Source organism: Molothrus ater, chromosome 16 (genome assembly GCF_012460135.2).
Source record: "Molothrus ater isolate BHLD 08-10-18 breed brown headed cowbird chromosome 16, BPBGC_Mater_1.1, whole genome shotgun sequence".
Taxonomy (NCBI): Eukaryota; Metazoa; Chordata; class Aves; order Passeriformes; family Icteridae; genus Molothrus; species Molothrus ater.
This window is the reverse complement of record NC_050493.2, coordinates 1295948-1311751: the sequence shown is the minus strand read 5'-3', so window position 1 is coordinate 1311751 and position 15804 is coordinate 1295948. Positions and strand designations below refer to the sequence as shown.

The window sequence follows — 15804 nt, the reverse complement described above, 5'->3', positions numbered from 1 at the left end:
GGTTCTAGGGCAGGGCAGGGCAGGTTACCATGGTTCAGCCCTGCTCAGGTCACCCACGTTCTCCTCCCCTCAGCCAGTGTCACACAAACGCCAGCAAACCTCGTGGGTGCAAAAAGCCCTCACCACCTTTATTGAACGAGTATTTACAAGCAGCAGCAGGTCCCTGAGGACAAAGCTTTTCTCTCCAGTGACTCAGAGTGGCACAGCTGGGCTGTGCTCAGCCATTCACCCAGGCTGGAGCCCGCAGCTCTGTCCCAGCAGGATTGCTGCCTCTCAAAGCCCCTTTTTCCTCTGCAGAGCTGAGCCATGGCCAGTGGCTGTTCCCTGGAGCTGCTGCAGCAGGCTCCTGTCCCCTGCAGTCACACTGCCAGCCCTGTGCCAGGCCCAGCTTCAGCAGGGCCCGGCCCAAGCAGCTCTGTGGCTCTCCCAAGGCTGGATGAGCCCTCAGAGTCTCTTGGCAGCAGGGCAGATGTCTTGGTTGAGGCACTGGCTGCAGCGAGGGTTCACAGGCAGGCAGGTCTGCTGGCCAAAGCCCACCAGGAGCCAGTTTATCTCCTTCCAGAGGTCCCTGCAGACAGGGGACAAACAGCACCGTTGCCACGCAGCTGCTTGGAAGGGGTGAGAACGGCCTGTGGTGTTAATGGGATCCCTTTCTTTCCCCTTCTGCCTGTCCCTCCTGGAGGTGAGTCCCAGCCCTGCCAGCCCTCCCAGGTCCCTGCTGGAACAGCCCTCCCAACCCTTCCTGGTCCTGCTGGGCTGGGGGGAGCAGTGCCTGTGCTCAGGCACGTGCCAGGCGTGGGGATGTCCCTCTGTGCCAGCTGGTGTTTGATACTGAACCACCAGTGAGGCCAGGATCCAGCCCTGGGCTGATGCTGCTGCTGTGGCCACGGGGCTCAGCAAGGAACAGCACCTGGCTTGGGTCATGGTAAACCTGGCAAGGCAAAAATCAGGGATCAGGAGCTGCACTGGTGGTCACTGACCCATCTGACAGCAACAGAGCCACCACACAGGTGAGAGATGCTGCTGCCGTGGCTCTGGCAGAGGGGAAACACCTGCAGCTACTGCGACCCTGGAAGGAGGAAGGAGCCCAAATGCAGTCCCTGAAAGTGCCCCAAGCAGGGCTGTGTGCAGCCACGGCTCCTGCAGCCAGCAGGGGCTCACCTGGGCAGCCACTCCTCCAGTGCCACCCGAGTCTGCTCGGGGCTCTTGGTCTCCTTCTGCACCCACTGGAGCCTGTTGGAGATCCTGTGCACGTGGGTGTCCACAGCTGGGGAGGGAGAGCCAGAGTTCAGGTGGGGCAGGCGCACCTGAATGGAGAGAGCAGAGCCCCAGGTGCCCGTGCCAGCCCCCAGGCTGGCCTTGGGCAGCAGGAGCAGCCAGCTGGGACAGAGCACGGGGCAGGGGAGGCTCACTCCAAGAACAAACATTTTCTCCCCAGGCCTGGAGCCAAAAGCATTTGGGGTGGGTGTGTGTCTGTCTCTCCCCAGGCTCACAGAGTCCGAGCCAGCCTCTCCCAAGGCTCCCCAGCCCCATGGAGCAGGCACAGGCCTGGCCCCTGTTCCCTCTGCACGTTCTCATCCTCCCTGAGTTTCAGCTGAGTTACGCAAACTGTGATCTCTGCCCTTTCCTCTGCCCGCATGGAAAACACATTTCATAATACCCACCAGCAGAGAGGGCTTGGGAGGCTTACAGCAGTGTTTATAATGTGCTTTGAGCTCAAAAGCTCTGCATGCAAAGTGTATTATTGTTAGATCAGCAGTGATAAACCTGTCTCTGGGGCTAATTGGGCAAAACCCAGGAAATTGCTGTAAACAGGAAGACTGAGCCTTGCCTCCCAAATCAAACCCGAGCACACAATTATTTGGAAAGCACTTGGCTGGTTTGGCTGCCTCTGGACTTCCCTCCCCCACAGCAGGAGAACAACAGACCCCAGGGCTGCTGGATGCAGGGCAGGGGCCACAGCCTGTCCAGCTGATGGTCACCAGAGGGGCTGCAGGATGCAGCTCCTGCCCACCCGCTGCTCCTGGCTTTCCCAGGGCTCTCCCATCCAGCAGCACATCCTTCTGGAACACTCATCTGTCCCCAGGGGCCCCAGGCCAGGACCTGCAGGTGATGGTCCAGCCCCATCTGGCACCAGCTCCCCAGGGCTGTGACTTCCCCTGGGAACGTCTGTTATCAGATTTGGGGAGAAACAGCAGCTGCTCACATCCTACAGCTCCCTGAGTGAGTGCTGAGGGTCACATCACTCCCCTACCCAGATACTGAACCAAAGGGATCTTACCAGGCTGCTGGGGCTGCACTGCTGCCCCTCTGCCTGGGAATGGGCTGGGATTTAGGAGAGGGATGGCAAAAGCACAGTGCAGGTTACCTATCCCAGCCACGCTGTCCCAGGCAATGTGCATGGCCAGATGGGCCATTTTGGGCCCAACTCCTGGCAGCTGCACCAGCTCCTCCACCGTGCTCGGGATGTCCCCCCCATACTTCTGCTTCAGGATGGCTGTGGTCTGCTTGATGTACTTCACCTTGTTCTGCAAAACCAAGGAGGAAAGGCACACAGTGCAAGCTGCCCTCCAACACAGGGAAAGCAGACACACAGCCCAGGAGAGAAACCATTCCTGAGCGTGTGTTACAGGTGAGGCCACACATGGGAGCTGTGGAGGAGACAGAGCCTCGACTTCTACACGAAATCAAAATGCTGAGAGCTGGGAGCTCCAACCTCCTGCACACTCCAGGCCCTGCAGCCAACAATCCCAGCCTGCTGGCAATACAAAGCACCAAAACTGGTGTAAAATCCAGCTTCTAGCCTGACTCCAGGGGAGAGAGGAGGGCACAGGGGTTCTTCTGTGTCCATGTGGCAATCCTGCACTCACCTGTCGCTACAGGACACGAAATAACATGGTGCAGACACACTGCTCTTTCCAAGGCAAAAAGAGACTTCTTAATTTTTGACTCTGACATTTATAGACTTCTAAAAGTGACAGTGGATTGAAGGGTGACAGTGCCACCTCTCCAATGACACTGGACAAACCAACAACCCACCAAATTTCTCTTCTTCCATTAAAATTACCGAAGAGTAAGTTATTTACATAAAATGCTCAAGAAAGTTCACTACACAAATGTAACCATCAAAAAGCTTAGAAAACCTTAAAGATCAGAGCAACACTGACCCTCCAGAAGCCCACGGGGTAGATGATCTGGCCCAGGCTCTCCTCGTCCATCTGCAGCACGCTGTCCACGGTGAGGCCGCGCCGGCGCAGGCGCAGCATGGCAGCGCTCGTCACCTGGTCCTTGGTCTGGCTGGACAGCATCAGGGCCAGCAGCACCTGGTAGCGCATCACCTGGGGACACAGGGGACACTGACACAGCCTGGGGGCATCCAGCAGCTCTGCCCCACCCTCAGGGGGGGTGTGCTCCCACCCTTCAGCCCTATGCAGCTCTGAGAGGCTGCAACAGAATCCATACCAACAGGAATAATCCATAACCAACAGGAATAATCCATAACCAACAGGAATAATCCACAACCTTCTAATTCCACCACACAATAAAGGGAGAAAAGAAACACCTTCAAGCTCAGCTGTCAGTTCCTGTGAGAGGGCAGGGAGCAGCTCTGTCTGCTGGCATCTCTCTCCAAAGATGCCAGTGCTGAGCCACAAAGGGCTGGACAAAGCTTTCCCTGAGGATGGCATTCCCAGGAGCCACAGGATGCACACTGGGCACAAACACCCAATGATTTTTCATGCAATGTCTGCTCTAAGCAGCTTTTGAAAATCCCAATCCTTTCCCACCAGGCTTCAGTAGGAATTGGGTGTCTGGCTCCAGTGAGCTCCTCAGGGAACCAAATGTGAACAACTGGGATGACAGAGAATGGGAGAAGGAGGACAAATCCCAGGGATTCCTCTGCTGCTGCCACACAGGGTTTAGCCAGGCCATCACCTCCTATTTCCCAATTCTTTCTTCCCAGATGCGATTCCATCCCACCAGAGTGAGGAGGATGATGCAACTAACCCAAAATGACCTGGGCTAACATGGGACACAATCCTCCCTCCAGCTCTCCTGCAAAGTTTACAAAACCAGGTGCACCAGGAAAAATCCCTGTGTGTGTGGAAGCAGGATAATGTCAGGGTACAAAGAAATGGTGTGAGGAGCTGAGGGTTACAACATCCACTTTTTCTTGGAAGCAACAACGCAGCTTCCCCAGGGAAGAGAAGCTATTTCCATGTGGTCCCACAGCTGCCAGCCCACATGGCTGAGAGCGTGTGATGCTCCCTGGCTCCGGGGTCACAGCTCATCCTTCTCCCCAGGGAGCAGCAAGGACAGCATTCCCTGTGCCAAGGCTGTCCAGCTGTGTCCTCCAGAGCCCTCCCTCAGAGCCCAGCTCGTCCCACTGCTCCTCTGGATGATCCCCACATTCCCACTCCAGAGGCTCCTGCTGATCCAAGTCCATGGGGTTGGATTAGCTGCTCTCCAAAGTCACTTCCAACCCCATCAATTCTGGGGTTCTGTGATCCCCACATTCCCACTCCAGTGGCTCCCACTGCTCCTCCCAAGCCTGCCCCACACATTCCTCTGCATTCCACAGCCACCTTGCTGGATATTTTCCCTGGACTCCTACAGAGATTTTTAGGGAAAAAAGGAACATGGCTTCACCCCTGCCAGCCTGCTCCATAAAGCAGCACTGCCCCTCACATTCATCACATCCCCTGGAACCAATCCCAGCCCAGAGTCCTGATCCAGTTTCTGTCCTGGAAACAGCCCAAGTGGGACAGATCCAGGGGCAGCAGGAGGATGAGGGAGGCTGTGTTCTCCTGTGCCTGCTGGAACTGGTAGTAGGATGCTGTTACCCGTGGATGGTGTTACCTGTGGATGCCATTCCCTGTGGGAATACTGTTACCCAAGGATGGTGTTACCCAAGGATGGTGTTACCTGTGGGAATGCTGTTCCCCGTGGGATGCTGTTCCCTGTGGGATGCTGTCACCCATGGATGCTGTTACCCATGAATGCTCTTACCCATGGATGCTGTTACCCATGGATGCTGTTACCCATGGATGCTGTTACCCATGAATGCTGTTACCCATGGATGCCGTTCCCTGTGGGAATGCTGCTCCCTGTGGGAATGCTGCTCCCCATGGGAATGCTGTTACCCATGGATGCCGTTCCCTGTGGGAATGCTGTTCCCCATGGGAATGCTGTTACCCATGGATACCATTACCCATGGATACCGTTACCCATGGATGCTGTTACCCATGGATGCTGTTACCCACGGATGCTGCTCCCTGTGGGAATGCTGTTCCTCGTGGGAATGCTGTTACCCATGGATGCCGTTCCCTGTGGGAATGCTGCTCCCCATGGGAATGCTGTTCCCCATGGATGCCGTTACCTCTGGAGGTGCGCTGGTGTCATAGCACCTGTGCACTCCCATCTCATCCACAGGAGCATCCCTGCCGCTCCTCATCTGGCGGATGCGCTGCAGCTGCTCCCGCCAGCGCGGCGGCTCCCAGCGCGCCCGGGGCTCGGCCCCATCGCCCTGCCCTGCTTCATAGGCAATGGCCACGCTCTTCCTCCTCCTGCTCTGCCTCGGCACCACGGGCGTGCCCTGGAGCTGGCTCCCTGCACGGGATGGCAGAGAGATTCCAGGCTTCAGGAAAGCTGCCTTCACAGAGCTCAGTGACAGCCCCATGTGCCACCAACCGCCCAGGGGACCCTGAGCAGGGCGAGTTCCCTGCCCTGAGTCCCAACCCAAACACTGAACATCCCCCGGCCCTGAGCAGAGCCAGCAGGGGCGAGCGGAAGGACACTGCGAGACAAGTGGCAACAGGTGACAGCAGTGGGGTCACATGTCACACCAGGGGGACAGGGGTCCCAAACACAGGTGAGGCTGCTGGAGATGCATCCCCAGCCCAGGACAGCCACATCCCTCGCTCCGAGGGGGACGTGACAAGGACACCCAGCCCCTGTCCCCAGCCATGCCGGGGCCTGGTGCAGCCCCAGCCACTCCCCATGCCCAGTACAGCCCCGATCCCTCCTTCCTGTACCAGCGACTCCCCCTCTCCTGCACTCTCCGTGTCCTCGATCCCTTCTTCCCGTACCCCAGGAAACCGTGATCCCTCCTTCATACTCTCCATTCCCTGTCCGTACACCCCATCCCCTATCCATACCCTATCCCCTGCCCGCACCTCCATCCCCTGCCCGTACCTCCATCCCCTATCCCGTATCCCATCCCCTATCCCGTACCCCGTCCCCTGCCCATCCCCTGTCCCGTACCCCATCCCCTGCCTGCACCTCCATCCCCTATCCCGTATCCCATCCCCAGTCCCGTACCCCAATCTCCTGTCCCGTACCCCCATTCTCAGTCTCGTATGCCATCCCCTCTCCCGTACCCCATCCCCTGTCCCGTACCCCGATCTCCTGTCCCGTATCCCATCCCCTGTCCGTACCCCATTCCCTATCCCGTACCCCATTCCCCTGTCCCTACCCCATCCCCTGCCCGCACCCTGTCCCGTATCCCATCCCCTGCCCGTACCCTGTCCTGTACCCCGTCCCGTACCCCATCCCCTGTCCCGTACCCCATCCCCTGCCCGCACCCCATCCCCCGTCCCGTACCCCATCCCCTGTCCCGTACCCCATCCCCTGCCCGTACCCTGTCCCCTACCCCATCCCCTGCCCGTACCCCCGCCGCCCCGGGCCGAGCGCAGCCGCCGCAGGCCGGGCCGGGCCGCGCTCATGGCGGCCCCGGGAACTACCGGGCCCGGGGCGCACCGGGGCCGCCGGAACGGGCGGGGCGAGCGCGGGGCGGGGCCGGCACCGGGCACCGGGCCCCGAGCGGAGCGGGCCGGGGGCGGCGGGACCGGGCCGGGCCGGGCCGGGCCGGGCTCGGGGTGAGTGACCGGGGACCCGGCACCGGGAGGGGACCGCGCTTTGGGGCCGCGCTGTGAGCCCGCTGTGTCCCTGCTCGGTGTCCGGGGGCCGGGCTGTGACCCCCGGTGTGTTCGGGACTGGAGTGTGACCCCCGTTGTGTTTGTTGGGGTCTATGGCTGTGACCCCCGTTGTGTTCGTTGGGGTCTGGGCTGTGACCCCCGTTGTGTTTGTTGGGGTCTGGGGTGTGACCCCCGTTGTGTTTGTTGGGGTCTGGGATGTGACCCCCGTTGTGTTCGTTGGGGTCTATGGTGTGACCCCGTTGTGTTTATTGGGGTCTGGGGTGTGACCCCCGTTGTGTTTGTTGGGGTCTATGGTGTGACCCCCGTTGTGTTTGTTGGGGTCTGGGGTGTGACCCCGTTGTGTTTGTTGGGGTCTATGGTGTGACCCCGTTGTGTTTGTTGGGGTCTGGGGTGTGACCCCCGTTGTGTTTGTTGGGGTCTATGGTGTGACCCCCGTTGTGTTTGTTGGGGTCTATGGTGTGACCCCCGTTGTGTTCGTTGGGGTCTGGGGTGTGACCCCCGTTGTGTTTGTTGGGGTCTGGGGTGTGACCCCCGGTGTGTTTGTTGGGGTCTATGGTGTGACCCCCGTTGTGTTTGTTGGGGTCTATGGTGTGACCCCGTTGTGTTTGTTGGGGTCTGGGCTGTGACTCCCATTGCGTTCGGGGTCTGGGATGTGCCCCCCGTTGTGTGTCCCTAAGCGCTTATGGCATATCCCGGCTTGGGGTGGGATGTGACATGTCCGGGCTTGTTCGGGGGTCGCAGGGGACAATGTGCCATCGCCCGGGGTGGGTTAAGGTTGTTGGGGTCCCCAGGGCGGTGCACTCCGAGTATCTCTGGGGACAGAGGGCTGGGGGCTGGGTGTGTCCCCGGGGATGGTGGGCTGGGGTCCATGGTGTGTCCCCTGGTGGCACTGGATTGGGGTCCGTGCCATGGTGGCATGGGCTGTGGCCCATGGAATGTCCCCTGGTGGCACTGGGCTGGGGTGCGTGCCATGTCCTGTGGTGGCACTGGGCAGGAGCCCATGGAATGTCCCCTGGTGACACTGGGCTGGGGTCCGTGCCATGTCCCCTGGTGGCACTGGATTGGGGTCCGTGCCATGTCCCCTGGTGGCACTGGGCTGTGGTTCATGCCATGTCCCCTGGTGGCACTGGGCTGTGGTTCATGCCATGTCCCCTGGTGGCACTGGGCTGTGGTCCATGCCATGTCCCCTGGTGACACTGGGCTGGGGTCCATGCCATGTCCCCTGGTGACACTGGGCTGGGGTCCGTGCCATGTCCCCTGGTGGCACTGGACTGGGGTCCGTGCCATGTCCCCTGGTGGCACTGGATTGGGGTCCATGCCATGTCCCCTGGTGGCACTGGATTGGAGTCCGTGCCATGTCCCCTGGTGGCACTGGGCAGCAGCCCATGGAATGTCCCCTGGTGGCACTGGGCAGGAGCCCATGCCATGTCCCCCGGGATGCAGGGACAGGCTGTGTGGTGCATCCCCAGAGCAGCAGGCATTGCTGTGCCAGGCTGTGGGAAGGCCGTGGGATGTCCATGGGGCTCTGGGGTTGTGCAGGCTCCTGTGTCCATGGCAAGGGTCCCCAAGGGACAGTGGGTCGGGCAGGGGGAGGCAGTTTCTGCGGTTGTTGTTGTAATGCCATCCCTGTTCTTGCCCCATCTTTCCCTTGCCATGGCAGCACTTGGATGTTCCAGCACTCGGATTTGTGAGTCCTTCCTCACTTCCACATCAACAGCACAGCACGTGTGCTTGGCCTTTGCTTTGGGAACAAGTGTCCAGCTCACACCCTCCAAAAAGTGTGTGCACATGGACATGCTGCAGCAATCAGCCTGTGTGCTGGGCTGGGCATTCAGGGCTCCCAGGAAGGGTATCCCAAAGGCCCCGTGTTCCATGGGGCATGCAGGTGCTGAAGGCAGGAGCAGCACAAGCTCCTTGTGTTTCCCCAGTGTTGGGCTTCTCCCGTGTTTGAAAAGACTCAAGGCACCCAAGCTCTTTGGAAAAGCCTTGGTGTGATGCTGTTATTGGGGTTTTCCTGAAATATCCCCCTTGGACGTCCCTTACCAGAGCCCTGTTCTGTGTTTGCAGGGCCTCAGCGCTGGGCAGCCATGGCAAAGCCTCAGAGCAAGGATTCCGGGCTGAAGGAGAAGTTCAGGAACCTCCTGGGGCTGGGAACATCCCGGGGAAGCTCCAAGTCTTCGGAGGGCAAGCAGACAGAGTTTATCATCACTGCAGAAATACTCAAGGTGTGAGAACTGAGTGGAGTGAAGGTCGGGGTAGAGCCTGGGGTACCTCAGCTGAGGGGATCCTTGCTCCTTCCTTGGTTTTTTTTGGCACTCAGTTCCTCTCCATCATTCCCTCTCCTGATCTCTCAACTCATTCTCTAGTGAACTGGATGTAGAACTCACCTACTTTGCAGCTCCAACATTTGAGTTTTTCACTCTTTGAATACTTTGGAGATATTTGTTGTGTTGGGTTACAGGCTATTTCCCTGTCCTCTCGATTTTTTATAGTCTGAGCTTGATGAAGTTTCTGTGGTGGCAGTTTCCACAAGCTGGGAGCTGTTTCTGTTTTATGAAAACCTTACAGTTCTGTGGAAATGAAAAATAAAATAATTGATTCCAGTAATTGGTACCACAACTCTGTAAGCAGAATAGTTGGCACACAAGGAGGAAAATGCAAGAAAAAGGGAGAAGGAGACCAGAATTCCTTCTCCCCTTGGAGAAATGGATAAGTGTTTCTGGTAAGATAAACTGTTAGCTTATTTCTCCATTTCTTTCCAGGAACTGAGCATAGAGTGTGGATTGAGTAACAGGATACGAGCAATCAGTCAAATCTGTGAAGTGGCAAAAACCAAAAAAATTGAAGAGGTGAGTTCCAAAGTGTTCAGTGAGTATTGGAGGGATGGAAATGTAAGCAGCAGCTCTCAAACTATCGTAAGGACTCCTGTTTCTAGAAAGCTTTTTAGAATGGGTGATCTCTGGCCACTTTGTGCTGTAAAAGGGAATTAGTCTGCCCAACCTCCCAGCTCTGCAGCAGAGGGGATGGAGCTGCTGGACCATCTGGAAGGAGAATGCTGGGGATATTCAGGACAGCTCATGGGAGATGATGTTTGGAGAGGTTTCCTTATCTCCTATGCTTATTAATAAACATCCCCCAATTGGTTTTGAACTCATCTTGTCGCTGGGTGGAGGCTTCTGCACAAATATTCCCACTCGCAGTGAGTGTGGAATGAGGAACTGCAGTTCCTGGGGCATGGGGCTGGATTTGGGGTCTCCTGGGGCTGGTCTGAGTGTGTGACCAGGTGGATGAGTGTCCCTCAGAGCCGAGAACCCCGCACGTGGACCCCCTGGATCCTAGTCCCGAATTGCCATCATTCATTGTGACCTGCTGGCTGGAGCTCCTGGAGGAGCTGAGCTCTCCTGCCTCACGCTTTCGCCGCGGTTTTGTGTTTGTCCTGCCCCCAGCACGCCGTGGAGGCCGTGTGGAAGGTGGTGGCTGACATGCTGCAGCCGGAGCGTCCCGCCGAGGCCAGGCACGCCGTGCTCCACCTGCTCAAGGCCATCGTCCAGGGACAGGTGACAGCAGCCCCACGGGGCAGGGGACACTGACCTAAACGGGGCTTTGTGCAGGGGGAGATGGGAAAAGCACCAGGGAGCTCCTCTCTGCAAAGGTTCATATTTGTAATGTTGGTTGTGTCTCATAAATGAGAAAAGGAAGCGTTTTAGTTTTAAGTCTTGGTTTGACCTCGTAGCAAAACTTTTCGTACAACTCATAGAAAGCTGTTCTGGTTTGGGGTAATGCTCTTGAGAAAGAGGAAATTCTTTGGGTTAAGTTCAGCATAATTCAGCAGATTTTATGTGGTCTTTGCCCAGACCTTCTAGCCCCAGTTTGCAGCTGGTTTTGATGTGTCAGGTATGCAAGGGGTTCTGCGTGAGACACTTCTAGCCTGGCCAAGTTCAGCACACAAGGAATTCTTCAGATTTCCCAACGTGTTGCACAAACATGGGGCTGAATCAGCCCAAAGTTGTCGTTTTCAGTGTTCTGAGAAAGCAGGGGTCAGTGCTTATGAAGGGAGTAGGCACTGATTCAACAAAAAGCTAATTTAAAGCAGGAAGATTACTGAGGTATACCTTGCTAATGACCAGCCCTTAACCCCTTCCCTTTTTTCGTTTCAAGGGTGAGAGGCTGGGGATCCTCAGAGCCCACTTTTTCAAGGTTATTAAGGATTATCCCTCCAATGAAGACTTGCACGAGCGGCTGGAAGTGTTCAAGGCTCTGACGGAGAACGGGCGCTACATCACCTACTTGGAGGAGGAGCTGGGTGAGCACTGTCCCAGCCCCTCTTCAATCTGGGGGCAAGAAATCCTGGCAGAGACACCCAGTGATAACAGGAAAAGTAGCGGTGTCATTCCTGAGTAGAAGGTAACGGGGTTTTTTCCCTTTTTTAGCTGATTTTGTGCTACAGTGGATGGATGTTGGGCTGACTTCTGAGTTCCTCCTGGTTCTGGTGAACCTGGTGAAATTCAATAGCTGCTACCTGGAAGACTACGTAGCTGACATGGTCCAGTAAGTTGGGTTTTTTAACTCCTACCTGCTTATTCCTGGCAAATTACAGAGAGAGAAAGTTACAGATCAATACACAGACAACTGGGATATTTTTGTCCCCATCTGGATCTGTTTCTTCCTAGGTGATTTCTGACAAATATTTGATTTTCAGTTCTTGTGGTGTTCAGGTCTGTTTTAGTTTAACTAAATATGCTTCTCCCATTCCCATTCCATGGGGTGGGCCTGTTTGCATTGCTTAGTCTCACAAGGGTCTGTGCTGTTGCATTACCTGAGCTGCATTTAAGTCTCCCTTTGACTTTACAAAAGAGATTGCAGAGCTCAGTGTCCCTTGGGCTGTCACCAACATTGCCCCAGGAAGGGCAGTGAGGAGTTAAATAGCATGGCAATTAACCTGACTGCTCTGGCTCTTTGTAATTTGCCTAAAATCATGTGGAGCAAACAATTCTAATTAAATGTTCTTTCTTAACAGCAAGATCTGCCTCTTGTGCATTCAGACTTCATCATCTATGGACATAGAGGTCAGTGATCTGAGCTTCTTTTAGTACTGCAGAACTCTGAAGTTCTTTGTAACTTTTACAAACAAAGTCAGATCATCAGACTCTGGGTTTATTCTCATCTTTCAAGAGAGCTGATGCAGTATTGTGTTATTTGTAATCCAATAAATCTCATACACCAGTAATTTATTCCAAAGCAAACAGAGCATTAATTTGTTAAATGAATCGACAGTGCTTTTTAAAAAGAAAAAACCCCAAAATATCTTCATCCATTTTGACTTCCAGAAGATTTCCTGGGTGTGCCAGGTGAGGATTTGACCTGGTTGATTGACAGGGAAGTGTACAACCATTTTGTCTTTCCCTTTCCCAAAGATTTCCTTGCAAGTCCTGGATGCAGTTGTCTGTTACAACTGCCTGCCCTCGGAGAACCTGCCCGTGTTCATCATCACCCTGTGCCGCACCATCAACGTGAAGGAGCTCTGTGAGCCCTGCTGGAAGGTCAGAAACCCCGCTTGCCTTCACAAATTCACCCCTGGATGGAGTGTCAGACTTACCTGGGCACATCTGCCACCACTTTCAGCTTGGTTTTAAGAGTAATTAAAATTAAAACTCATTGAAGTCCTGAGGGATCGGCTTCTCATTAGTGCAGCTCATGTCATGCCCATGGGATTCTCCCCTGGTTTCAGCTGCTGTGACAGCTCCTGTCCTGCCCTGGGAAAGGCAGGACACATTTCCTCAGAAGCATGGCCATTGAAATCCATGTTTAGGTACTGAGTGTTTAACAGCTGGGCATTGAGGTGTTCTCGCTGCATTTCAGCTCATGCGCAACCTGCTGGGGACTCACCTGGGCCACAGTGCCATCTACAACATGTGCAGGATCATGGAAGACAGGTAAGGGAGCAGCATCCAGCCACTCCAAGGAGCTCACTAAGGGCCCAGTGAGACGGATGGGGAGTCACCAACCTCAGCAGGACAAGCTGAAGGTTCTGGTGCCTAGAAATAATTTCCCTTTCTAGTTATGCTGCTGAAGTGCTCATTTAGGGCATTTCTGAATTTAATTTCCCTCTGTTTAAAGTTGTGGTGAATGATTTGCTGCTTTTCATGTTTGTCCATTGCTGTGCAAGGCCCTGATGTGTAACAGCTGGGAATTCCTGTTGGGACAGTACATATTCCTATTGACTTTGTATGCTGCAATAATTGTGGCATGGTCTGAATCTTCCCTCCCCCCTGTCCTCAGATCCTACATGGCAGATGCAGCCCTGCTGAGAGGAGCTGTGTTCTTTGTTGGGATGGCTCTGTGGGGGGCTCATCGCCTCAATTCCCTCAGGAACTCCCCCACTTCAGTGCTGCCTTCATTCCTCAAGGTAGGCTGGGATGCTGGGCAACTTTTTAATTACTTGGACAAATTTCAACCAAAAACGTGGCCCCCTACACCGAGGAGATCTTTGTGGGCCTGGAGGATGAGAGGGAGAAACTGGGTGTGGGGTGAAGCAGGGAGAAACAGTAAAACAAGAGGATTTGTGTCTGTAGCTGAGGCCTCCTCCTTGCACATTTGGCCAGAAAAGCAAAGTCCGAGTCCTTTCTAGCAAATACCTACATTGTGGGTACTTTACCTTAAAAAATAAAATACAAAGCAACAACTTTCACTCTTCCCAGTGAGTGGTACAAAAAGCGAGCGAGGGTGTCTCCAGGGGCAGCCTCAGAGCACTCAAAATTTCCTCATCTGAGTGCCTCAAGCAGGAATTACTGGCTTTAATCCCCTTGTCTGCCTGTAGGATGGGGCTGTGTCTGCCATCTGAGGCCCAGCTGCTCTGAGGAGAGCAGAACTGCTTTGAGAAAGCGGTTCTGTGCTGTGTGCTCTGTGTGCAGAGACCCAAATGGATTTATCTCAGGCCTCCAGGCTGATTCCCTGATTAATAAGGCTTGTTGCATTTGGGTGCAGAGGGTTTGAGGGCCCTGCTCCCCACCTGCTCACTGCCTGAAGGGCTTTGGTTGCAGGCCATGACCTGTCCCAACGCAGTCGTGTCCTACGAGATCGTCCTGTCCATCACGCGCCTGATCAAGAAATACGGCAAGGGGCTGCAGGCTGTCACCTGGGACATCCTCCTGGACATCATGGACAGGCTGCTGCAGCAGCTGCAGGTGCGTGCTGGGCCTGCCTGCAGGCGCTTTCAGGCCCGAGGCTTTGCCATAAATCCTCCTGCAAAGTGATCTGTGTGTGCACTGGGGAAAAGGGGGCTGAGAAAGGCTTAGCTCAGTTCTCACCACTGTGAGGAGAGAGTTTTCTCTGAGTTTTCTGTTTGTATTTAAAATTAGCACTTTTTGGCAAGGTGGAACTCTTGCAGGAGCGGTTTTGTCTCTTTTCAGGTTCTGGAGAGCCAAGAACTGAAGTCCATTGTACATGATCTTTTGACCACAGTAGAAGAGCTCTGTGACCAGAATGATTTTCATGGCTCTGAAGAGAGATTTTTTGAGCTGGTGGAAAGATGTGCTGATCAGAGACCAGTAAGGCTTTATTATTGTCCTCCTTTTGTGTTTGTTCCGTTACAGCTGATATTTGAGAGTCCTAAAATAGGAAATGGTCAGAAAACCCCAGCAAGGACTTCCATGAGCCTTATTCCCATAGAGGGGGTTGGGGAAATGGATTTGTTATGTTTGCTTATGCACTAAAAACATTTCTTGGTCCTTCCATGAAGGAATCCTCTGTGTTAAACCTGATAACATACAGAGCTCAGTCCATCCACCCTGCCAAAGATGGCTGGATCCACAACCTGCAGCTCCTAATGGAGAGATTCTTCAGGTAGGAAATCATAACTTTGGGAACTTCTTACTTTTAAGAAGCACTTTCAAGTGTTTCTTGCCACCTTGTCATGCTAGATAATTTTGTTTTCTGAAGTTCTAACGTTCTGAAGTTCTAAGTCAGTAAGTGGCTGCTGAGAAGTGTGGTAGTCCCAGGGCAGAGCACATGAAAGGACTTATTTAACAGAAGAAAATCTTTCCACTGAGTTCTTTATGCTGCTTTTTTCTCCTTCTCTTTCATTCCATTCAGTACTATTCCAATTAGCTTGGGCAGTTGTGTTCCACTCCAGAGCACTTTGTAGTTCTGACACCAAACGAGATTTTCCTGTTAAGCATTAGGATTGCATATGGTTATCCAGTATTCCAGTTATCTGGTTTTGAATTGGTGCTCCCTAAGGGATTCTGTGCTCTGAAACATCAACACAGAGCAATAACAAACTTCTGTCTCCTCTGTGAAATGCTGCCAAAGAGCAGCTCTTCCTCAGTGCCATGTGTTTGCTTTTAAATTTGCTCACCAGAGCACTTGTTCTTCTTACATGTGCTTCCTAGTTTGGATTGGAAATGGGAAAGTGCAATTACAGGTCTGCAGAAGGAGTAAAAGCTAAACTGGGATTTGAATTTCCAATTGTTCTTGAATCTAATTTCAGGTGTAGAGACATTAACTCAGGGCTCAGCTGATCTCTCACAGTTACTGTTCCAACTCTGAAAAAGTTTCTTATTTTCCTTTAGTTGTACTTTTCCCCATTCCCTAAATACCAACAACTCTTCTTTTACTCATTTTGGATTTGCTTTTCCTGTTTTAGGAACGAGAGCCGTAGTGCTGTCAGGATTAAGGTTCTGGATGTGCTGTCCTTCGTGCTGAGCATCAACAGACAGTTCTATGAGGTGGGTGTTTGCCTGGGGCCCCAGGTGAGGTCTCAGGTGGGTGGGAAAGCCTTTGGTGGGGCCCATTGTCCTGGGGGCTTCAGGTGCCCTCTGCCCATGGGGAAGGCACAGCCCTGGGCTCTAAATCTCACCCACACAGAGCT

At 54.2% G+C, this 15804-nt stretch overlaps 2 protein-coding genes across 8 annotated transcripts in view; one reads left to right on the top strand and one right to left on the bottom strand.

The window, feature by feature from the left end:
- Nucleotides 1–107: 107 nt before the first annotated feature.
- NTHL1 (nth like DNA glycosylase 1) lies at nucleotides 108–6746 on the bottom strand. 2 transcript variants are annotated; one of them, XM_036392849.2, is made up of 6 exons: nucleotides 6668–6746; nucleotides 5378–5607; nucleotides 3168–3338; nucleotides 2369–2528; nucleotides 1162–1267; nucleotides 320–568 (listed from the first exon to the last, which is right to left on the bottom strand). In XM_036392849.2, exons 1-6 carry the CDS (start codon nucleotides 6720–6722, stop codon nucleotides 445–447), a joined length of 846 nt encoding a protein of 281 aa, XP_036248742.1. In that variant the 5' UTR covers nucleotides 6723–6746; the 3' UTR covers nucleotides 320–444. The 2 variants fall into 2 exon arrangements, with proteins under 2 accessions (XP_036248743.1, XP_036248742.1); XM_036392850.2 differs by lacking the exons at nucleotides 5378–5607; nucleotides 6668–6746 and having other exon boundaries at nucleotides 108–568; nucleotides 1162–1307; nucleotides 3168–3378.
- Nucleotides 6747–6858: 112 nt separating this feature from the next.
- TSC2 (TSC complex subunit 2) overlaps nucleotides 6859–15804 on the top strand; it is a 34408-nt gene continuing 25462 nt past the window's right edge. For 4 of the 6 annotated variants that reach the window (XM_036392287.2, XM_036392285.2, XM_036392286.2 and 1 more), the window contains exons 1-14: nucleotides 6859–6875; nucleotides 9003–9160; nucleotides 9698–9784; nucleotides 10382–10492; nucleotides 11094–11238; nucleotides 11366–11483; nucleotides 11953–12001; nucleotides 12350–12475; nucleotides 12795–12868; nucleotides 13215–13341; nucleotides 13976–14119; nucleotides 14345–14482; nucleotides 14674–14777; nucleotides 15580–15661. In XM_036392287.2, coding sequence (XP_036248180.1) covers nucleotides 9023–9160; nucleotides 9698–9784; nucleotides 10382–10492; nucleotides 11094–11238; nucleotides 11366–11483; nucleotides 11953–12001; nucleotides 12350–12475; nucleotides 12795–12868; nucleotides 13215–13341; nucleotides 13976–14119; nucleotides 14345–14482; nucleotides 14674–14777; nucleotides 15580–15661 — 1443 coding nt within the window. In that variant the 5' untranslated portion in view covers nucleotides 6859–6875; nucleotides 9003–9022. The remainder of the gene's footprint in view (nucleotides 6876–9002; nucleotides 9161–9697; nucleotides 9785–10381; nucleotides 10493–11093; nucleotides 11239–11365; nucleotides 11484–11952; nucleotides 12002–12349; nucleotides 12476–12794; nucleotides 12869–13214; nucleotides 13342–13975; nucleotides 14120–14344; nucleotides 14483–14673; nucleotides 14778–15579; nucleotides 15662–15804) is intronic. The other 2 variants (XM_036392290.2, XM_036392289.2) reach the window with 1 other exon arrangement.